The following is a 24362-nucleotide window of genomic DNA, read 5'->3' on the forward strand; positions in this document are numbered from 1 at the left end:
TATGATTTTAGTTATTAAATTATCAGTCCCCTTAATTTTTTACGTTTTATTTCACATTTTCTCCGTAAGATATAGTAATATATAATAATATATTTACTTTTACCATTAAAGTTCAATTAGAACTTCTTCTCAAAAAAGAAAAAAAAAAGTTCAACTAGAACTCAGACGCTTCTCAAACAAAAAAAAAAAAAATAGCAAAAGTAAATACTTCCAAGTCCAAACCTTATCATTCTTAAAAAAAAAAAAAAAAAAAATCCAAATCTTATTGTCAAGACTTTATACTTAATTGACACTTTTGTATGCATAACATTTTTAGAAATCTAGGGAAATAATACGATTTGCAAGTTAGCTGTATACTATAATTATTTTTTCTTTAAAAAAAACTTAAATTAATTTTTCTCCAAAAAAAAAACTCACCATAAACTCTTGACGTAATAATTATTTTATAAGTACAAACAGGACAAAAATTAAGGTTCAAGTTTATAGTAAAATTTTTATCTTTTATATATATAAAAAATCAAATTGTATTATTTTTATTGAAAAAAAAAATCAAAATATTTATTAAATTCACTATTTTTAGTTTTTACAATACTATTCTCTATTCCTTAATTTTCCCAAAATCATATTTTCTTCAAGTTCAACCCCGACACACAGTACCAGTGTGAACTTTCTCAGTCGTTCCAAATTCCAAAGCCTCTCTGAGTCTCAATCTTTTAAGCCCTCAAAGTATCCCACTGTGTAGATATATAATAATATATGTATGTTTTTGCACTTATATTATCGTTGAAATATCTAGAATCTAGAAGCTGAACCACTAGAGTTTTTAAGGTACCTGCTCTGCTAAAGCTGAATGTTTTGCTGTGCGTGTTCTTTCTTTGCCTTCAGTTTCAACCCAAATTGGCTTGCTCAAGGTAAACTTTGCATTGATTCTTGAATTGGGTCGAGGTTAAAGCGGGTTCTGAACACTTTAAAAAAACTTTCTTAGTTCACCAAACGTTCAACGCCTTTGATTGACTAGTTGGTTTTTGCGTCTCTTAACTGTTAAGTATATTTATTTATAGGCTTATAGCATCATAGCTTTCTTTTGGACTTTGAAGCCCTGTTCATATTGCCTTTCCTCCGGCAAAATATATTAAATTGGATACTGGGGAAATTGTGTTCAAGGCTTTTAATTGCTTGTTTATTATTTCATTGTTCATTTCTGAGCTCTTAGTGGGAATTTGGTATTGAGAACTATTACTAAATGGTTTTAAAGTTTTGGGGTTGGTGGGTTTTACTTGTTGATTGTGTCACTGTACATCCTTCTCCTCCAGCTTTGATGAATTGGGATATTGGAGGGCAATATTGAAGGTTATTGCATTGGACTTGTGGTTTAGAGGGTTTTAGTTGTTGAAGTTCGTGCACTTTCTGAAATGGGGAGTAATGGCGGTGTGGATCATTTGTCAAAAGAAATAGTTGAAGAAGGTCTTAGCAGCCAAGAGATGGATATGGGTTTTCAACAGATTGGTGGTGGTGGTGTTGATGAATCTGTGGTGGAAAAGGAGACTCCAGATGAACAGTTAAATGCAGGTTATTTGGAAGAGCCAAAGGATCAGAAGAATTCAATGCGGCGGTCAGTTTTAGAGATCTCTTCGTCAAAAGAAATGAATGTTTGTTCTTCACCTCGAAGAGGTTCGTGCTTGGTAACCTTTAGTTTTGGTTCCTTTTGGTTACTTAACAACAGTTAGAGTTTCTTTATTGACTTGATTTTTTTTATTTTTTAAAGTTTCTTCTTTTATTAGTTATGCATTTAGGAACTAAGAATTAAGTTTGGCTATGAAGATAGTTGAGAAGGTTGTTATTTTCATTGGAATCTATTCTCTTGAATGTATTCTAGGTAGCACAGTACACAATTTTCCTCACTGTAGGTTATTTGGCTGAGATATTGGGTATCAAAATCATCACAGTTTGTTTAATTTTATGACACAAAAATCATAGGAGTTCTGTATTTTTCCCAAGCTTCATTTAATTGCGGTGGATCTAACATTCAATCACTAAACAATATAGTATTTACATTGAATTCCCATTCGTCCTGTAGTTTTGCGTGAAGTAACTACTTAATTAAGTTACTCCCAGGTGTTGTATCACTATCAGTCGGATAGACATTCATATTGAAGAGGTGGAGTAGAATGACAGGTGATAGAAGGCATGACTGGTTCATGCTGCACCCTCAGTTTTTATTGCTTTATCTATACACTTGATTTTACTCTGCATTTTCATATTATACTATCTAAATTGTGGAACAGTTTAAGCACTGAGCCCAATTTGCAGGAAATTGTTGTTGAAATTTTGGCCAACCTGTGGCATAAACAAAGTTCCTGAAAATAAGCTCGCCAAACAATTGGTTTCTTATGTCCAAATGCATTCTAATATGCCATCATTGATTAAAGGATAGCAAATAATTATCTATGTATGGAGGGGCATGGAGTATTAGTCACTGTGAAATGTTTGATCTGTCTAAAAACAGCTCTACATTGAGACCAAAAAAATAAGTATTTAACTAATAATTTGGAGGCTTTATATCTCATTTTCCACTATTTTGGTTTGTGCCTTTGTTTTGGGGGTTTATGCCTTAAATCAAGCTAATTGTGAAGGTGACTCTCTGTCTGTTCTACCAAAGCAATCATCATATTGAAACTAAAGTTCACATGCATCACATTTCTTCGCTGGCAAATTGGTAAATGAAATTATTTCTTTTTTGCTTTTGACATATTACTAGGTATACCTATAAATTATGTGATGAGGCAATGGGCATCACCATTGTCATCATTCTCTGACCATTTGCAATATGTATTCATTGTTAATTTTTCCTTATTAGTTGAAGTTTGTTTGCTTTCAAATGAGATTCTTTTATACAAAGTTAACAACTTCTTGTTAATAAAATTACATAAGTTTGGAATATGGTGCCAACTTGTTTGATGCGGTTAGTGTGGAAGGAGCAGAATTCTCACATGTTTGAAGACACCAAGAAATCTTTAGAGCAATTGAAATCCTCTTTCCTATGCACCTTGTTTGAGTGGGTGTGGGTTTGGGGATTCACTCATTATACTGCCATTTTTGAGTTTCATAACTCTCTAAGTTTTTGTGATTGATTATTTGTAATCTCTTGGTTACTTCGTGTTCATCATCATGAACATGAAGTAAGTTTATTTCTTAATAAAACTTTATGACTTATCAAAAAAATTGACATGAAAGATATTTTTTCACTGTTTATGATTGAACAGATACTACAATGACTAATTATATTTTGAAAATTTGATGATATACTCTACCAAAGAAAGCCTTATTTACTACATACAAACATATATATCACGGTTTATGATTAAACAGATACTACAATGACTAATTATATTTTGAAAATTTGATAATATACTCTACCAAAGAAAGCCTTAATTACTAAACAGTCACACACAGACACACACACACATATATAGAATCTCTTCCTCTTGTAAAAACAGGTGGAGGGTTGAAATCATGGGTTCAAGATCTACTGGATGTATCTATAACATACCAATAAAAAGATAATAGCTATTTATACAGTGTTCATGTGTTTTGAAATTAACAAGTTCAGATCTATAATCAGTTATAATAAATATTTCATCTTGAATTTTAAGCTGGATGGGCTTGGGAATGTTTCAATTTTATTTATTGATTTATTGGTTTAATTTTGAGAGGTAAACACAAGGCACCATGCTAGCCGCTACGAGCATCATTAGTCCATACCAATATGCTTGGACCACATGGACAGATGATTTCATTTTGTTACTTGTAAATCTTATTCCATGCGTTCATTGATGTCAAAGCATCTATTCTTGAAGGTCTGGACCATTGCATCACTGCACCTGTTGGCATTAACAGAAGTCTACTATTTGATGACCATGGGATTTCATTCACTAGATCCATGATTGAAAAGAAGGAAGCTCCAAGGCATGACATAAAGTTGGATAGGCTCTCAGAGCGTGAAAAGGTAGACAATAGAATCAAATGCATTGCAAGTTCCTGATCCTTGTGTCAGCTTATATATTCAGAGGGATGACTTTACCAAATACATGAGTTTGGCATTGTTTATACCCATGAAACATGCATGACCGAGATTTTTATGTCTGCACAGTTGCATGCTGTCTCTAATTTATTTAATGGGGAATGACATAATCCCTGTTGTGTGGCCTTCGATCCTGTGCCTCCATCATTATCATTACCAAGTGATGTAATAGCTGCAATAATTGAGGCTACCAGATATTGACCCCACCTCATCTGTGAACAATAGTTTATATTATGAATGGTTCTATTTCTCTGTAACTCTTTGTAGTACACCTCCTGGCATTTTGATGAGCCAATATCTGTTAAGTGCTTTGTTGAGGAACTCATAACACATAGGGTTCTTTGTTCCTCCTTTTTCTAGACCTTAGTGCTTGTCTTTGTGGTTCATGTATGGTTTTTCTTTTGCTGATCATGATTACTTCTTGTGTTGGTATTCAGAAAAAACTTATTGTGAACCTAGTAAAGATACAAAATGATGGTACGGTAGAAGTTGATATCACCAAAAGCACACCTGTAGCTTCGGAATTTTTGGAGCTTCACACTGCAGAAAGGACACATATCAATATTGATGGTATCACTTCTGAATCCAATAAATCAATTCCCAAGTTGAATATTGCCTTTCTTGTGGTCGGCACAAGAGGAGATGTACAGCCTTTCCTAGCTATAGCAAAGAGACTTCAGGTATTTGCAATAATTTGCTAGTTTACCGTGTTTCACTGTTTTGTCAAGATAACTTGTTTATGTCACCAATTCCAGGGTCTTATCACATACCCCTAGGTGTTTAAAGTTTTAATATAATGACATGAATTTTGTTTAGGAGTTGGTTTCTTCTGGAATTTAAATTTAGTGCATCAATTCATTTTATGGTTGAACTGACAATCTACAAAAATGGGGTGGAAAATTTGCTTTTTTGTGTTAATGGTCTCTATCTTATTCAGTTGGGTGGGTTTCTCGGTTGTATTTTTTTTTTCGAGGTAATCAATCCACAGATAGATATATCATTTCTGTACATGAGTGCTTCCTAATTTAACTCTCAGTTGTTGCTTCTGTATTCTGCAACTGATATTTTTCAATTTTAGGGCTACCAGGATGGTGAAAAGCTTTTTATTTGCATCTATAATCCATTCAAATTGAAACTGATCTTATATCATTATACTTAGGCAGGCATAATAAATCTCTGATGTCACAATATCATGCTTCCCTCCCTAATTTATAGGAAGACAGGACCTTGGTCCTTGGCAGTTTCTTCTCTGCTTTATCTTTAATTATTTGATATGTTCTTGAAAATGATTCAGTGTTCGTTTGCAGGAGTTTGGTCATCATGTCAGGTTGGCTACTCATGCTAACTTCAGCACCTTTGTAAAGTCGGCAGGGGTAGAATTCTATCCTTTGGGCGGTGATCCTCGTGTTTTGGCAGGATGTAAGAGGTCCCCATTTTAATATTCCTGTTACGTCAATGTATCATTGCAATTTATTTATCCAAAAAAAAAAAAAGTTTCCTTTGCAATTTTTACATGATACACAGTTCTAACAAGTGGGGTTGTGTATCCATGGTTTACTCCCCAGGGGTGTGTCCAATGGGCCTTGCCAGGGTGAGATTCCACGTCTTCAAAAAAAAAAAAAAAAAAAAATCATTGCAATTTAATTTGTTTCTTGTGGTCACTCTGTTAACAGATTGCTTTGTATGCTCTTTCTTTTACTATTTCTCTATGGCCTTTAGGAACCCATAACACAGTGCACTAACAACTTGCTAGCAAGCAATATTTCATTATTTTTTCTGAATATTGTGAGAAGGGCCAAATTAATTTATTCTTTAGTCCTTTTTTCATTTTGCTTCGTAAATTCACCCACCCACCCAAGGCAATTTGAACCCCTGATGCTGGATGGAAGCATGTATCTGGTTGTAGCCAGCTTCTAAATGATTAAATAACCCTAGAATCCACTAGGGGCCCTGGAATCTACTAGGAATCCCCAAGTCCAAGAGGAAAAGGGGAGACTCTCTTAGAAAATTATATTGACATTGAAAATGATTGTTAAAACTCTCTCATGGAGGCTACTACATCACATTAATACTAAAAGCTTAGATACAGGAAATATAAAAAAATAGTCAAATTCTTTGGAAACCATCAAAATCAAGTGAAGACTTGGATTGTTTTCTGACTTATTTATTGGCTTTCTTGGTCTTCTATCAACCATGTTTCTCCAAATGATCAAGAGTTATGCAACATTCATCACTCTCATCCCTCAAAAAAAAATGTAGCAATTGAAGTCAAGGATTTTTGCCCTATTAGTCTTGTTGGGGGGTTTATAAAATCATTGCTAAGGTCTTAGCCACTAGACTTCGCATAGTTATGGAAGATATAATTTTAGCTTCACAGAATGCTTTTGTGAGGGACAGACAGATTCTTGACCCTGTACTTATTGCTAATATTGCCTTGACAGTAGATTGAAAACTAGTTCCAAGGCTACTTTGCAAGTTAGACTTTGAGAAGGCCTTTGATCATGTAAATTGAGGATTATGCAGTTACTAGAACGGGGTGGGTTCTCTGCTAAATGGTGGCGGTGGATTTTTCTTTTGTATATCTACAGTTCACTTCTTTATTCTGATAAATGGCTCTCTTTGTGGGTTTTTTGAGAGTTTGAGGGGGTTGAGACAAGGTGACCCATTGTCCCCTTGGCTATTTGTCTTGGTTATGGAAGCCATTGGGAGAATATTGGATAAAGCTGTCCATGATGGTCACATGTCAGGATTTGGTGTGGGTCGTTTAGAGGGAAGATCTTTGGCGGTGTCTTATCTTCTCTTTGTGGATGACATTTTAATTTTTTGTGATGCTAATCTGGATCAGGTTTTGTTTCTCCGTATGATCCTCATTTGGTTTGAGGCAGTCTTTGGTCTAAAGATAAATTTGGGCAAGTCAAAGTTGGTTCCTGTTGGTATGGTGCATAATTTGGACTTATTATTGAATGTCCTTGGCTGTAAATAAGGTACTCTTCCAATGAAGTATTTGGGTTTTCCTTTGGGAGCTAAATTCAAGGATAAGACAATATGGAATCCATTTCTAGAGAAGATAGAATGGAGATTAGCAGGATGAAAATGTTTGTACTTATCCAAGGGAGGTAGAGTCACTTTAATTAAAATCACTCTATCTAATTTACCCATTTATTTTTTATTCCTGCAGCTGTGGCTAACTGAATTGAAAAACTTCAGAGGAATTTCTTATGGGGTGGCATTGGAGACAAACCAAAATTCCATTTGGTTAAATGAGCTACTATTTGCACTCCCATTGTTTCGGGTGGCTTGGGGATAAGGAAGGTAAGACTTTTTAATGAAGCTTTGCTTGGGAAGTGGCTATGGAGATTTGGGATGGAGAGGGATGCCCTTTGGAGGCAAGTGATAGAGGTGAAACATGGTTGTGAATGGGGCGGTTGGTGTACTAGGCCTGTTAATGGTCCATATGGTGTTGGCTTGTGGAAAAATATTAGTCAGGGATGGCCTTCTTTTGCTTGCCACATTCTATATGATATTGGGGATGGGTCTAGGATGAAATTTTGGCAAGACCGTTGGTGTGGTGAGACATCTCTTGCAGTCAGCTATCCTGAATTGTTTAGATTTTGCCGAGACAAGGAGGTTAGTGTGGCTGAGCTTATGAAGTTTGATAATGGAGTCTTGTTTTGGGATGTAAGTTTCTTTAGGGGTGTGCATGCTTGGGAATTAGAGGTATTGGCCAGTTTCATGGATACCATATACTAGAAAGCATAGGTGCAGCTCTAGGGCCACCGCACCCTCACCAGACTCGCGACGACATGGTGATGCTCCTCCGACATGCCGATTTGGCCTTTTTTTTTTCTTTTTTCTTTTTTTTTTTTTTTAAATTTCGATTCGCGTTGATACAAGCTGATTCCCGCCGAAATTGGCTGAAATATCTGTTAAAAAAAATAATAAAAATAAACTTGTGGGTTGTAATGTAATTTATAAATATCATGTTTTAGTTATTATCTACTATTACTCTTAAATTGGTATATATTTACAATTATATGAAAAAGTATGCTTAGCAATATATAGAAAATATAAATAAAAATATTTTTAATAATTTTTTAATCGTTGCACCCCGCCATATTTGCACCCTACTTTTTCAAAAAATGCCGAGTCCCGCACCCGTATCCATATCCGCACCCACACTCGAATCCGAATATGCACCCGTGCTTCATAGACCATATATGGTGCTTCGGTGAAAGGGTTTGGTGAGGATAAGATGTGTTGGAAACTTGATAACGAGAAGGGCTTCATGGTTAAGGATTATTATAGTGTCTTAGTGGGCTTTAATGACTATCGCTTTCCTTGGAAAAGTATTTGGAAACAGAAAATTCCTTTTCGAGTAGCTTTCTTTGTTAGGATTGCTGCTTTAGGGAAGTGCTTAACGATTGACAATTTACGAAAAAGGAAGGTTTGGATATTAGATTGGTGCTACATGTGCAAGTTTAATGGTGAATTGGTTGATCATCTCTTTCTTCATTGTCCAGTTGCAATGGATCTGTGGGCTATGGTGTTCGGTTCATTTGGAGTGAGCTGGGTTATGCCGCAATCTGTAGTGGGGCTTCTAGCATGTTGGCAAGGCAGATTTGGTCGTTATCGAAATGGTTATATATGGTTGATGGTTCCCCATTGCTTATTGTGGTATCTTTGGAGGGAGAGAAATAGTAGGTGTTTTGAAGATGAAGAGAGATCCATATTAGACTTGAAGCTATTTTTCTTTAGAACTTTAATGGATTGGTTGGTTGCTTTGCAGAACCAATCATTTTTATCTTTTCTTGATTTCCTAGATTCTTATAATTTTTTTTTCTTGATTGTTTGACCCCTTGTACACTCCCTGTGTACTAGGGTGTTCTCCTTTTTGATATCAATTAACTTATTACTTGTCAAAAATAAATCACTTTATAATTGTACCTTGGAAATGGCTCTAAGCATTAAAGAGCTTTTCAGTTATAGTTTTTTTTTTTTTTTATCACAAAATTTTTATAACTAAAAATCTGCTTTCTACGGCAATGCCAAGTAGGCTCTAAATTGTAGAACAATTTTGTTAGTAACTATGAGGATAGAAGTTGTTGGGGGTTGAATACTTGAAAGAATTGTGTTGGGATAAACGTGTAAGTGAAGTCCCACGTGAAATAATAATGAGAAGAGTGAGTGGTTAATATAACATAACTGGGTCTAAGCTCATAAGTTTAAGCTTTTGGGTTAAGTGGTGTCTTTATATGTTATATTAACTACTCAATTAGAGTCCCTAAGGTGCTATCTCCTCAACAAATGGTATTAGAGCCTAGGTGGGATGTGGCAAAGGTGACGAGGTGTTTAGGGTTCCTTTTTACAGTTAGAGTAGGGATAGAGCAAGCTTGAAAGGCCCACACAATTGATCTTGGATAAAGGCCCAACAAATGAGTATTGCCTAATGGTGCCAAATCACTATGTGGCGTAAGGTTCCCATGGACATGGAAGTGCAGGCCAAGTTCCCATGGAGAAGTGTGTGGGATTGACACGTGATTCCATGGATGGTGTACGAGAGGCCCATGGATGACGTGTGGGTGATGGAAAAAATCCCTAGGCAAGGGAGAGCTAGTAGGACTTGTTGGTGGCCTATAAAGAGGTCTTAAGGCCCACGAGAGGCAAAGACTCACACATGAGGAGGAGATTGTTGGGTATACATGTGTGAGTGAAGTCCTACTTGGAATAACAATGAGAAGCGTGTGTGGTTAATATAATATAGTTGGGTCTAACCCCATAAGCTTAAGCGTTTGGGCTAAGTGGTGTCCATATTTGTTATACTACTTAATTAGAGTCTCTCCGAGGTGCTCTCCCCCAACAAATTGTATGACGATGAAGCAAATTGTGAAGAAGCTTGGGAGAAGTTATGCATGAAGTAGCATATGAATGCCTCAATGCATATTAGTCGGATTGGATGTCTATCATAGAAAGTCATTCTATTTTTTCGGTCTATGATTTGATGGATGCTTGTAATTTATGTATATGATTATTTTGGTCCCTTCTTGTATACTTCCCTTATACTTGGGTGACTCATTCTTATGTCTTTGAATCAAACTTTCTTTACTTATCAAAAAAAAAAAAAATTTCAGCGGTAGGGTCTATTGACATATCCCCCGTGAAGTTGCATGTTTCATAAAATTGACAAAATGAGACTTAGCATTGTACGAAGCTTAGCATTGTTTGATGATTTGGCGGGAGTGTAATAATCGTACTTTTGAAGATATTGTGAGATCAATAGATCTTTTGAAGCCTATACTAGTTGGGACCTTATTTCAGTGGGGTAGAATTTGGGGTTTTACACAATGTATTTCCATTTTTGATTTTCTTCTTTCTGTTTGTATCTCTTCTTGAGGTATTTGTATTTGTTTTAAGTTCAGAATGTTCACCATTGTGAACATGATGTCATTTTTTATGCAATAAATCTTTGATTACTTATAAAAAAAAAAAAATGAAGCTTATGGGGAGACTTGCTCGTAGATTGGGTGGTGCTTGAAGCAATAAATATAACAGGAGTCCTGTTGATGTGGTATAGAAGGACTGTAGAGAAAATTGATGAAACAGTAAGTAGAATTTCTATGCCTTACCTGCTGAAAATTATTGAGGAAGGTTTTTTGTGGGTTGCAGTGTGGTGTATGGTCCAAATGATGATAGTTATTGAGAAATTGATTAGAAGAGCTGAGAGAGGTGAATCAGAAGTGGGAAGTGGCCTGCTGTTTAGTAGGGAATTTCAATAAAGTTAGATTTCCAAGTGAGAGGCTAGATTGTGATAGATTCAGTTTTGCAATGCTAGAATTCTCAAGGTTTATAACAAAATAAAATCTTGTACACATACCTCTCAAGGGGGGGGGGGGGGGGGGGGGGCTCATTTACATGGTCACATAATGCTGAACAACCATCAATGTCCTTTATATATCATGCATTGGTCTCATCTACATGGGGATTATTTATGGATGTCAATCAAAGTTTGTTTCCAAAGCCAATTTCTGATCATAGCCCCAAAGATATAGGAGGTATGTTGAGAGAACGGTGCTTTCAAATTTGACAAAGTTCAGAATTGCTGGAATTGGTGCTACTTATGCTGTCTCCATGATCTGTTTTGCCAGAATGGTATATTGAAAATGATTGAAACACGCTATGTCATTCAGGCTAGTATATTCATATTAATACTAGAAATCTTAGACATGAGATCATAGTTTCAAAAACAGGACCTGGAACCGGTCTGATAAAAACCAGGAAAACCGATGGTTCAACCAGTAAAAACCGGGAACTAAACCCATTTTTGGTTCTTTGACTGTTCTGGTTTTTTAAACCATGCAAGAAATACAAGAAATTTAATAAACTGCAAGTTCCTAGATGATAATCAAATTCCTTATCTTCAAAACAATCAAATTCAAGAATGAACTTGGATTACTGGCTTATTTATTGGCTTTCTTGGTCTTTTTCCTATTTTGCATGCTAGAAATCTTAGACTGGAAATATGAGAAAATTAATATAGTGCAATTTCCTAGATAATAATCAAATTCTTATCTGAAAAACCTCAAATTGAAGAAAAGAACTTGGGAATGTTTGCTGGCTTATTTATTGGTTTCTTGGTCTTCTTCCTATCTTACTTCTCCCAATAATCAATTGCCAAGTATCCTACATCAACCCCAGACCTTGACCACTACCCCATACTTAACAGGGTTGTAGCTGCCATTTGGCCCAAAGCTATTGGTATTTCTTTAAAGACTTGACCAAAGATGGTATCTTCTCTTGGAAATCCCATGAACCTTAAAAAAATTGCCCTATTTTTTACTTTTCCAAATGTATGGTACTGTCAAGTTTATTCTTTTTTTCCCCCATTTAATACAAAATTTGTTTTTCATTACTAAATATGAGCAAATTTTGACTTTAGATATGGCCAGAAATAAAGGTTTCATACCATCTGGACCAGGAGAAATATCCATACAAAGGAAGCAACTGAAGGCGATTATTGAATCTCTCCTTCCAGCATGCACGGAACCAGATTTGGAAACTGGTCTTCCTTTTAGAGCTCAGTCAATTATTGCAAATCCTCCTGCTTATGGTGAGTTTATACAAAAAAAGAAAAAAAAAAATATATAAATATATATATATATATTTTGTCACTTGATTTCACCATTTTAACCTATCTGCTGATTGTAGAGAAAGCTGAATGTAGTATTTATTTACAGAGGCATAATAACTGTACCTGTAAGCTTATTTGCTAGTCCTATGTCTTCTATTAAGTACCTCCGTAAATGGGGTATAGTAATGGCAGATTGGTGTTGCATGTGTATATCTTCTGGTGAAATAGTAAGTCAGCTGCTGTTGCACTGTTTAATTGCCTATGATCTATGGGTTTTTTTTCTTTTGCGCCATTGGGATTACTTGGGTCATGCTGAATTCAGTCAAGTCTATACTGGAGTCTTGGAGGGGAATGATGAGGCCTCATAGGTATGGAACTGTGTGGGGAGCAGAGCCAGCCTGTATTCTATGGTGCATTTGGAGAGAAAGAAATCAACGGATATTTGAGGGGAACGAGATGTCTATACCAAGTCTCAAGTTTCTTTCTTGAAAACTCTCTTCAAATGGACGACACACTCTCCTACTATCTCAGCACTTTCTCTGATGGAGTTTATAGATTCTTTGCTCTTATATTGCAAATCTTTTCTTTCTTTTGTTTCTTTCTATTTTTCAAATCTCTATATACTTCGTGTATATGCTTTTCCAATTTTAATAAATTACAATTACTTATATAAAAAAAAAAAACGACAAGGATATAAAGCTGAAAAATAAGAAGAAATAATGCAGTGGGATAAAAGATCTGGTAACCATAAAGAAATTGAACTGTGATGGCTTTTATCTTCAGTTGTAGAGTTAGCTAAAAGGAACAAATTTAATGGGACAAGAATGGTATAATAAAACATCTTATTTGAAGGTATTCAAATTTAATGACTTATATTGCCAATTGTTGAAGCTTTAACAGATTCTTTTAGTAAATCAAGCTTTATGTGATTCTGAAATTATAGATGAACTGCTGCTAGCCAGTAATTCATTATAGCTTTATGAATTTACTTTCAACTTTATATTTTTTCTCATATTAAAGGATATATTTTCCAGAATAGTGAATGTCAATTTTAACTCTAGCTCTGGGTTGTAGGACATGCACATGTTGCTGAAGCTCTTGGTGTGCCCCTTCACATTTTCTTCACAATGCCTTGGACGTGAGTCTTGATTATATTTTCTCTATATTATGTGTAAAATATATAGTGTTTTGAGTATCTAATATCTAATATTTTCAGTTAATTCTTCTAAAAGTGATATACTGCTGCTTTTTATTATTTATTATACTATTTTCAATTTTTTTTTTATGTGATGGATAAAATTTGTACTCAGGATAACAAGAACAGAGCCAACTTTCACTTACACAAGTTTTCTTTATTATGTGTAATGCATTCATGATTCTGCTTTAAAAAAAAAAAAAAAAAAAATGCATTCATAGAACTCTTGGAAAATATATGTGGTATATCAATAACAACAACAGAGCCTTTGTCCCAAAACTTTGGGGTCAACTATGGATCCTCAACAGATTAATCAGAGACTAACTGGGGATGTTCACATGTATTCTTTCATGTCATTCTATTATATCCAAAATAATACTCTTCTTCCCCTCCATAATTAACATGTCCCTTTTTTACTTTTACTAGTATTATTTCTAGTCTTCCTGTATCTCTTTTGATTACCTTATCTTGAATCACATCACTCTTCCTCATTGGTGCATTGATCTCTCTCCTTTGCATGTGGACAAACCATCTGAAAGAACTCTCCCTCATCTTTTCATCAATGGGAGCCACCCCTATTTTAATTGAAAATATATGCTGGCATTAGGACAATGACATGATGAAAGCATTAGACATGATAACCTGTAAGAATAGCAGTTCCAACATTTTTTTTTTTTTGGCGGGGTAGGGGGGAGTCTTTGTCGCATATATTGGATCAGTGTTCTGAGTCGGAGAGGAGTGAAAAAAAAAAAAAAAAAAAATCAAAGAGTAGTTTTGAATTTCAAAAGCATCTTTATGTTCATTCAATGCTGGTTTATTTTATCAAAATTTATATTTTAAGTTATACCCTCTTACGTCTGTTTTCAATAGGCAGGCCAACTTATGAATTCCCTCATCCATTGGCACGTGTACCTCAAAGTGCTGGTTATTGGGTATGTTCCTAGTTGGGTGCTAAATCATTTAATTTCATTGAAGGAACTGTTGGACTGATTTCATCAACAATTCTGATTCCATTTGTCCTTGCTATATCCAGCTTTCATATATAGTTGTGGATTTACTGATATGGTGGGGCATGAGGGGATATATTAACGACTTCAGGAAACGGAAGTTGAAACTTGCTCCTATTGCGTACTTCAGTACATACCATGGGTCAATATCTCATTTGCCAACAGGCTATATGTGGAGTCCCCATCTAGTGCCAAAGCCAACAGGTAGGGATTTTCTTGTTTGTTCAAGAATGTATGGTAATCATAGCGTATAAGATGATAATTATTTTGGTTTCAGTATTTGGTCATTACATTCTATTGAAGTATGTTATATGGTTGTTAAGAGTCATTTTGCATATCATAGAAGGATGAATGTTCAGTCAATCATCTTCTGCTCAGTCAATTATATTAGAGTGATCATCTAGTGATCTTGTAGTATTACTATGTCCTTGGGTTCATACTAGCTCTTAGATGGTTTGACAAAACTTTTTCCTTTCCAGATGTGTTCTGTTGTCTGTTTTATTCTTGTTGGTTTTGAAGATTTTTGCATCTCTTAACATGGACCATTTTTCATACTGGAAATTGGACATTCATATATTGTAATAGTAGCTATATGAGATGTACTGTTCACACTCCCAAAATCAAATTTGTATCATAAGTCAGTTCTTCCCCCCATAATTTTATGTACCGACATCAATATGGGTATTTTGTGTTGTAAAAGGACTAAAAGTAAAAGAGGTCATCAGTTCGTTCTTTTTAATTGAACTAGGATGTGGATCAGTTTATAAATAAATCTCTTCCCCATTCCCCTCCACCTCACCCAAAGAAGATGAAACTTCTAGGCACCAAACATATTCTAGCTACTTCTCTCTTAAAAACTATCAATGAATTTAAACATTTTGTCAATCTCTTTTCCACACCTCCATAAGCAGTATTTTGTTGTTTTGGAGGGGTCCATCACTTGGAATTGTGTTCCAAACTTTAGTATAGATGAACAAATCACAGCAGGTCAAGTTTGATGATCTGGAGATTGCTTTCAGTTGCAACAGTTAAGAGAGAACTTTTTGTTTGATTATAGAATGGCTGTATCTTTGTTAGACACTTAGTTGACATGTTATGAGAATGACAAAAACTTTATCTGTACACTGTACTGTAGTCACTTGATGACCTAATAGTTTATTATGGATTTGAGATGGGCCACACAGCCAATACTCCCACTACTGCAACCTTCTTTCCAAGCAGATAAATCAAGAGATCCTTGCATGGTTTCCTCTTTTCACCACTTGAGCCAAGGAAGAGGAGCATGCAATGGATTAATTTCCTACTTCACAAGGGAGAAGTGTTAGAATAATAGTTAAGTAATTAAATTCATCATTTTCTATTAGTTTAAGCTTTTGTGACTAGTGGTAGTTTATCATTGTATCAAAGAAGGTGGTCTTGAGTTTGAACCATGTTTTCACACTCTACCTCTATTTTAAAGTAAAAAAATTCCACACTTAAACTTTTGTGAGTATTGGTAATTTACCACAGATATAATCTTTTGCACATGCTCATGATCAATTACTAGTGCTTAGAGCTAAACTTTTTACTATTCATGGTCTTAATAATATCTATGAAAACTCACTTAGTGTATAAAACACTTGTGAATGTTTAGACCCCCAAAAACAAATTTTCCAATACAAGCTTATATTCAAACAATATATGTGTGGAATATGAAATATAAGCAATACTCAAATTAGCAAACTACTCTAAGCCATTAATTAATCACAACTAGCAGAAATTAAAAGCTAAAAGTAAGGGAAAGAGAGATGCAAACACAAGATAACACTGGCACGTGTTATCGAAGAGGAAACTAAAGAACTCGGCGAAAAACATCTCCATCACCCTCCAAGCGGTAAATGATCTACTAGAAAATCAGTTGGGATACATGAATAGCAATAGACCCTCTAGGCCTAATCTACCTAATGCAACTAAGCCCTCCAAGCTTCTTGCTCCAAATAAGGTTACGCCGAACTGTGTCTTCTCTAACTTTCCGAATCCCACAATTAGCCCATTGCATCAACCAATATGAATTAGTTCTCTCTTGAACTGCTTCCCAAACACCAAGAACCTTCTCACTATTCTGAATTTGGTGAGGTAAGGATTTGGTTTATGATCCTCTCATGGGTATGACAAGGGAGAGGGTGAGAGTAGAGAAATTTGGAGAATCAAGTATATAAGATTGTGAATGAATCAATCTTGTTTTTCTTTAGGGTTTTTCTCTCAAAAATCTCTCTGGAAGCTCTCTACATTTCGTGGGTATAAGGGTATTTATAGTAGGGTATGAGATGGAATGTGAAGTCACTTTTCAGCAAAACAGGGTGCACTGGCGAGTCACTCGTGACTGGGATGAGTCGCGAGTTCCAGTCACGAGTTACTAGACTAGGTCAGACTATACTTTTTGTTATGTAGTGATCCAGCTGGCCTGACTCTTCATCTTCCTGCATGCTTCACACGTGTGCTTTATTTTGGTGAGAAACCACTCTCGAGTCAGTTGCGAGTCACCTTCTTGCTGCATATTCTTGATCAAATCTTCACACTCTCTCACACACAACCCTTATATTATTCCCACCTAAATACAGGGTTTCTAAATGCTGAATTACAAGTAAATTTGGCACAGAATAAAGCCAACACATAATTGAATAAATTCAACTTTACAATTTGGAATGCTCAACCCGAATATTTATGTTCATAAATATCAATTTTATTAGAAGAATTGACTTCACTTACTATTTTGCAGATTGGGGCCCTTTAGTTGATGTTGTTGGTTTTTGTTTCTTAAACCTTGGGTCAAAGTATCAGCCTCAGGAAAAGTTTGTTCAATGGATTCAAAACGGACCTGAACCTATATATATTGGGTTTGGGAGCATGGTATGGTTTCCTCTCAAAACTGTTGGTAAATTTATTTAGATTTTCATTTTTTTTTCTTGACATTGTTGATGTGTCCTTAACCTGGATATGATGATTTAATAGAATAGTTTCATACTTTCATGTCACCTGATCTGCCTTAGCCTAATCACTAGTTTGTCCTATAGATTCTCTATAGCATGTATTTTGTTCTATATGTTCTCTAGATTTTCTATAGATTTTTTTTTAATGTTCTTATCTTATTAATATCTAAATTTGAAATACTGTGATATTACTCATAGGGATTAAATGCACCAGTTACTTTATGAATTGGCCAGTCTTTAGTGTGTAAATGAGTCCTGGATGGGGCTTGACATTGTATTTCCTTGGGCTTGATTCGATAGATTTGTTTATAATTTTTTGGCTATAGTAACTAAGGGCAACTGATCATTATAGAATGACTTTAGCAATAAACATGAAGGATCAAGTATACTTTTCAACTGATGTCACTATCAGCTCTTGTATCTATTGTATTACTTGGTCAATTATATGTCAAAAGAAGTTAGATATGAACTGTTTTAGATAACTTAAGCAAGGACAATGCTTGTATTTTTTGACCAAATTGTTTGGTTAGTAACTTGAGACAATTCTATTTCAAAATAGTTTACAACTACCCCTTGTGATGCGTATTAGCTGATATCATTGTACATGGAAAATATTTTCATTACTACATATATACATGATGGACAAATTTGATTTGAAATGAATTTTCAATAGCACTGTTTAAACACTGTTTATCACCAGAATTATTGTTGTTAGTTATTTTACGGCCTTAGCAGCCATGTCAACCTAATAACCCAAGATCTATGATGTGGCGCATTTTAACTGAAATCCTTGAACATGAAAAATAAAAACTTTTGGGATATGGTAAATTTAATCATTTAACCGCACAATTCTAACACTCCCCCTTACGTTCGGGCCCAAATTTCTCTTAAGAGGTGAGGCCCAACACGTGGGAATTTAATAGTTGAGGCCCACTATTCCATTAGTAAATTACATGGACAAATCTGATTTGCATGAGTTTCCAATCATAATTTGTCTTGACACTGTTATCGCCAGAACTATTATTAGTGTTTGTTGTTGTTAGTTATCTTTCTGCCTTTGCATGGACAGAAATCTTAAATTTTCTTCCATCATATCTCTGCGTACCTTACATGGAATAGTGGATTGTGATTCTTCTTATCATTTGTGCTCATAAAAATGTCCCATCAATGTTTGGATTGGGATAGTATTTTTTCAAGTTTGCATCAATCAGGGTGACTTTAATATATTTGTGGCAGATGGCTTTCCTTTAATTTTCTTATTTCGTTTTTTTCTTTTCCTATCATACTATTCATGCCTATTAATATTGACATTAAATTTTATGTATTGGTTATATTATTGGCTATGTATGATTTGCTTGTTCTTTATCAAATTTTGGAGAAACTATATTGATAAATATTTTTTTGGGACTAAAGCTTGTGTTGTTGTTGTTGATAATGCTTTTGTTAAGCCTCTTGAAGATCCCAGGAAAACCACAGGCATTTTATTGGAGGCATTAAAAGGTACAGGGCAGAGAGGAATCATTGACCGAGGCTGGGGAGGTCTTGGAAATTGTAAGTAATTTTAATTTGGTTGAGAACAGTTCTTTTACTTGCCTGTATATTTCTTCCAAATTCTCACTGGTAGGTTGTAAGAACAAATTCTTGGTTAGACAATGCAAACAATTCTACAACCTAGAGTGAAGTACTTTTTATTGTCTTTTATTATTTAATTTTTTCAGTGAGGAAAGTACTTTTTACTATCTCAACAGTCAAATTGCACTTTTTTGGATATGGGTTTATAGGATGAACTAGGGAGGACATAAAACTAAGTAGGCTGTCTATGGAGTCACACCCTAACTTATAACAAGTTAACAACTACTATAAACTTTACCAGATAAAGTAATTGTAGTGAAGTGGATTATATTCATAGCGAAAATGATTTTATTTGAAAGAGATGAAAAGAGCTAATTTTCCTAATTTTGGAGGTGTTTGACAAATGACAACTAAAGATGAAATAAAATCGTATCAAGTTTATTAGAATATATAGCCTATACAAGCTAACTGCAAAACTAAAACAAATTTCAAATTGAGTTAGACAAATTGCATGCTAACCTAAACCAGTTCTAACCTGAGCCTAGTCAAACTGGGTGTAAAATAAAACTAGTTCGAAATTGATCTGGTTTTGTTTTAGTTCAGATTATATTATAACTAACAAAAACTAGTTCAAAATTGAACAAGATATCTGCTGTAAAAAAAAACTTGGAAAAGATGAGAATCTATCCCTTGAAGCCTTGATACACCTCATATCTTTAGGATGCTCTAAAAAGTGAATTCCTCTAGTATTATTGATGACATGATAATTCAGCATGTTACTCTTTAGCTTATGCTCCTGTGGAGTTTTTGAGGGCCTCAAAGATTGTATGCATGCCACGAAAGGTCTTCAATTGTATCTTAGTTATATTGTTCTTTTCTTCATAATTACCTATGACAGGTATTTTTAATGATAAATTGTACCTATGAATCTTTATATTACAAGTCTCTATTGTGTGCCAAGTTTCAAATTAGTTTTAAGACAGTTTCCTTTTCACTACCCTATAGTTTCTTTATTTTCCATTTAAACCCCTTCACATTTTTTTTTTTTGTTAGAAAATTATACTCTCTCTCTCTCTCCCTCTCTCCCCCTCTCCATAGACAATCATCTCTCGTTATTATTTGATATGTTTAATTTCTTTATCGAAGAACAAATCAATGTTACTTTGTATGTCAATGCATATTCTTTATTGATACTTTCCAAAAAATAGTTTTGGTTTCATATATTTTGAGTGATAAGCATGCATTATTACTCTAATAATTCTTTGTCTTTTGCAGTTACAGAGGTTCCCGATAATGTTTTCCTTTTAGAGGAATGCCCTCATGATTGGTTGTTTCCCCAATGTTCTGCAGTGGTTAGTTTCACTTTATGTTTTGCATAAGCAAACTTTTGGATGTGGGTAAATGTAATTAATGAACTATGATTATGTAGAAATTAAGTGAATTTTGCACGATTCAATTAAGATAAATAATAATACCACAATTCTATGTGCAGAGCAACTGGACAACTGCTATATGATTATCAATGTTAGAATATTCGTAAAATGATTAAATTTACTCTTTTCTATCAGCTTAATTTTTTGTGCTAAGTGGTAATTTTTAATGATCAAAGTATGCTGTATTGAGTTTAAACCTATGAAGCACAAGTGCGGGTGTGGCGGAATACGTTTACTAATAAATTATTAAATATTTATTTATTTACAAATTATTAAATATATTTTCATATAATGGTAAACATATACCAATTTAAAAGTAATAATAACTGAAAATAATTCACTAATTTCAATTTAAGTTGTTGAACTTACAAATAATTTGACAAATATATAATAAGTTAATAACTAAATAAGAAATCAACTCAAGTTTTTATTTTATTTTATTTTTTTTAACATGTATTTCAGCCAGTTTCTCGGCCAATTTCGGCTGGTTTCAGCCGGAATAGGAGCCGAATTGGCGAGAATTGGGAAACGAAAAAAAGAATGCGAATTGGCGCGTTGCCGAGTGTCTGGTGTGGGTGTGGCAGCCCTGGAGCCTCACCCATGCTTTCTAGGTTCAAACTCTATTTCAGTTCTATCACCTAATTAAAAGGTTACTCCATATGTTAGGTCTAACTTATTGAGGGGGAGTTAAGTCACACATGATAGGCAATTTCAAAATATCAATTAATGATTAAATTCACAATTTCTTATCAGCTGAAGTATTTGGGATAAGTAATCTTAACAATCTTTAAGAAATCTGTAATTGCATCACCTGACTTTTTTTTATAGATATGGTATAATGAGGGAACTATAAATACAAGATTTTTTTATCATAAAGTTCATTTATGTCAAAGAGACCTTGACTGGATGTTGAATTGCCACATATATGCAGGTTCATCATGGTGGTGCAGGAACAACAGCTACAGGGCTAAAAGCTGGGGTAATGTACTTTTCAAGTAGGGTTTTACTGATGTTTCTGATTGTGTCTTGAGTTTGGAATTAATCCGAATGTTTCAATATCTTTGAGATATTATTGTCATTAGATTTTTTTTAATGACATTAATGGAATGAGTCAATTTATATGATGTAAATATGTAATAGGAAATGAAATTAAGTTATATGATTGCTTGCCTATCTCTGAGCTACATGATTCAACTTCATTTGGAATCAAATTCATTCTTTATTTCTTTTATGATAATTAATCACTTATGAAGTACAGTGTATTTATTTATATGTGTGTCTAATGCCTAACTTATGAATTACAGTGTCCAACAACCATAGTTCCATTTTTTGGTGATCAGTTCTTCTGGGGTGATAGAGTCCATCAAAAAGGGTTGGGACCTGCACCAATTCCGATAGCTCAGCTCAGTGTTGAGAGCCTCTCAAACGCAATAAATTTCATGCTCCAGCCTGAGGTAATTCTGATGTCTATATTTGCATCATCTCCTGCAGGATCACATATATAATTATAATTAATTACAGCAGCCATTTTTATATCATCTTGAGTTAGTCATTTATTGGTACGATCTTAGATAGGATAGAATGGCGGAAATGTTATGTGACCCACACAATTAGTTGAAAATCGATCCATGAAGCTGATCCCGATCTCAATTTAGTTGGGATTATGGCTTAACTGGATTGTTCTGAGTTGAGAGTGCAAAAGCTGTCTTTTTTAAAATAAAAAAATGCTTTATTTATCACACAGATTTCTCCAAAAAGATATCGCATCTAAAAACTAAAAATTTGCATATTGGCTAATTCCACCATTGGTAGGAATTTTAAAGTTGAGGAATATGCAATGTTATGTACCTGTATTGTAGCTCATTTTAGCACACAGATTTCTTTCTTTACTTATTTCCCCTAAAGATGTTTGTTCTATTCTTTTTAATGGAAAAGAAAAAGAGTAATAGTCAAAAGAACTGAATGAGTGTCCCTTGTTATCTTATTGCATGAGTCTCATCAGTTTGTTCCTTGATTCTAGTCTGACAGATATACTTTAATGGGAAGTCACATTGCTAATGTGAGACATGTTTTGGTTTTTAATGGGATAACACTTCCAGGTGAAATCTGAAGCAATGGAACTAGCAAAGTTGATACAGAATGAAGATGGTGTTGCGGCTGCCGTTGATGCATTTCACCGGCATTTACCTGCAGAGCTACCCTTGCCTACTGCAGATGTGGAGGAAGAAGAACAATTAAACCCTCTGCAGTGGGTTTTTATTCAAATTGGGAAGTGGTGCTGCCGGTCTTGTGGTTTGTAGAGTTCTTACTGTATTTTGTAGTGTTTGTATAGTTATGTTTTACTTTCTTTTTCATATTACCTTGCATTTCATTCATTTCATTCAAGGTCTTCTTTAAAGGTTTGACTAAAAAAAAAAAAGAAAGATACAAGTGCTATTACATTTTAGCATAGGTTTTTCTCACATCTTGTCTGACTTAGTGTTCTTTATTGATTTGTAATAGATAAGTGAGGGTATAGTTATGCGAGTAAGTTTGGATGCTGCAGGCCATTTTGTCTGTTATCATTTGACTTGTATGATATTCTTTTAATATCATTGGAAAAAAGGGGATGGATTGGGGAATGGGATTTGCCGCGTACCTCTGCAATGTGATATAAGCTTTAAGAGTTGGAATTTTTAACGTTCTAAACATTCGTTGATAAATAAGTGATTTCATTTTTGTCACATCATTAATGACTCGAATATATGTTAGAATATTGCTTTTAAACTAATAAACATTTAAAAAAAAAAATGCTTATTAGGTCAAAAACTAAACCACTCCTGTAGCATACTAAAATATTAGAATTTTATGATAAATTTATCCTAGAAACACTAGAGGATATTTTCTAGAAAATGAGTCATTTTTAAAAAAGTATTTTCTATGAAACTATCTCATTTTTCCATGTTTGGTAACAACCTTAAATGAGTTGTAAAATGATCTCCTGACTTTTATCTAACTTGCCATGAGTTAGAGCTGTTTTCTAAAAAAATTTAATGGAAAACAATCTTTAAAATAAGTGTACTTTTTTATTGACCAAAATTAATTTTCATTTGACTTATTTTTTCTGATACTACTAAATAATAAAAAATGTGGAAAATTATCTTCACACAATTTTCAATTGAAATAAAGTAGTCGTAATTTGTAAATTTGACTTTTTAAGAATATTATGTTGGTCTCCCTTTGAGGAATTGTCTTAAAATATTAGGTGCGTAGAAGAGTTCTCAAAATATCATCTAGTTGGACTTGGTTCCAATAAAATCTAATAATATGTTTGGTAATTGTTTTTTTTTCCTCTTATTTTCCGTTTTCAAAAATAATTTTCTATTTTCGAGACTAAAAAACTTGTTTGACAATCCAAAATGTACAGAAAAAAAAAAATTTGTTTCCAGAAATTGAAAATAAGTAAAAGATTGTTTTCAGTTTCTAGTTTTCAAAAATCAATAAAAACATGCGTTGAATTAATGAATTTGTCTCATTTAATAAGTTTGCACCAGAGTTCAAATACTAGTAATAACAAAAGTTTTGTGCAATCTTCATCTAAAACTGATACGATATAGTTTTGTGCACAGGGTATAAATTATATAACATATAGCTTATTTAGAAATTTGTAATCACCCAACATGCTACATTTCGGGTCTGTTTGGATAAGCTGTTTTAAACAGTGCGATTTGAAACATGTGTTTTGAAAACACAATTTTAAAAACCACAAGTAAGCATTTGGTAAAAATGTAAAAAAAGTGCGTTTTCTAATTTTAAAGTCACTGTAAGTGTTTGGATAAGCTGTTTAAAAAATTGTTGTTTTAGTGTAAATTTTGAAAAATGACTTAACTATATTGTTAGGGTTACCTTGTCAAAATTTTTCCCCCCTAGTAATCATCATTTTTGTAAAGGAAAATTTCTAATTAAAATCAACAATTGATGACAATGATGATGACGACTCT

At 34.1% G+C, this 24362-nt stretch overlaps 1 protein-coding gene across 4 annotated transcripts; it reads left to right on the forward strand.

Annotated features, from left to right (window-relative positions):
* The first annotated feature begins 616 nt into the window (after positions 1-616).
* LOC126713621 (sterol 3-beta-glucosyltransferase UGT80B1) lies at positions 617-23107 on the forward strand. 4 transcript variants are annotated; one of them, XM_050413421.1, is made up of 15 exons: positions 618-911; positions 1314-1671; positions 3858-4006; positions 4519-4761; positions 5389-5500; positions 12015-12185; positions 13281-13344; positions 14276-14333; positions 14435-14612; positions 17167-17297; positions 18826-18928; positions 20225-20301; positions 21314-21361; positions 21687-21836; positions 22482-23107. In XM_050413421.1, the coding sequence occupies exons 2-15, from the start codon at positions 1413-1415 to the stop codon at positions 22680-22682; spliced, it is 1944 nt and encodes a 647-aa protein (XP_050269378.1). In that variant the 5' UTR covers positions 618-911; positions 1314-1412; the 3' UTR covers positions 22683-23107. The 4 variants fall into 4 exon arrangements, with proteins under 4 accessions (XP_050269381.1, XP_050269378.1, XP_050269380.1 ...); XM_050413424.1 differs by lacking the exon at positions 1314-1671 and having other exon boundaries at positions 617-911; XM_050413420.1 differs by lacking the exon at positions 618-911 and having other exon boundaries at positions 934-1671.
* Positions 23108-24362: the final 1255 nt, after the last annotated feature.

Source organism: Quercus robur, chromosome 2 (genome assembly GCF_932294415.1).
Source record: "Quercus robur chromosome 2, dhQueRobu3.1, whole genome shotgun sequence".
In the NCBI taxonomy this organism is placed as follows: Eukaryota; Viridiplantae; Streptophyta; class Magnoliopsida; order Fagales; family Fagaceae; genus Quercus; species Quercus robur.

Bases quoted from the DNA above. Each gene is read 5' to 3' on its own strand.
- LOC126713621 (XM_050413421.1), top strand. From the start codon at position 1,413: ATGGGGAGTAATGGCGGTGTGGATCATTTGTCAAAAGAAATAGTTGAA. The intron at 20,302-21,313 runs GTTAGTTTCACT...ACATATATGCAG, and splicing joins TTCCCCAATGTTCTGCAGTG to GTTCATCATGGTGGTGCAGG. The intron at 21,362-21,686 runs GTAATGTACTTT...TATGAATTACAG, and splicing joins CTACAGGGCTAAAAGCTGGG to TGTCCAACAACCATAGTTCC.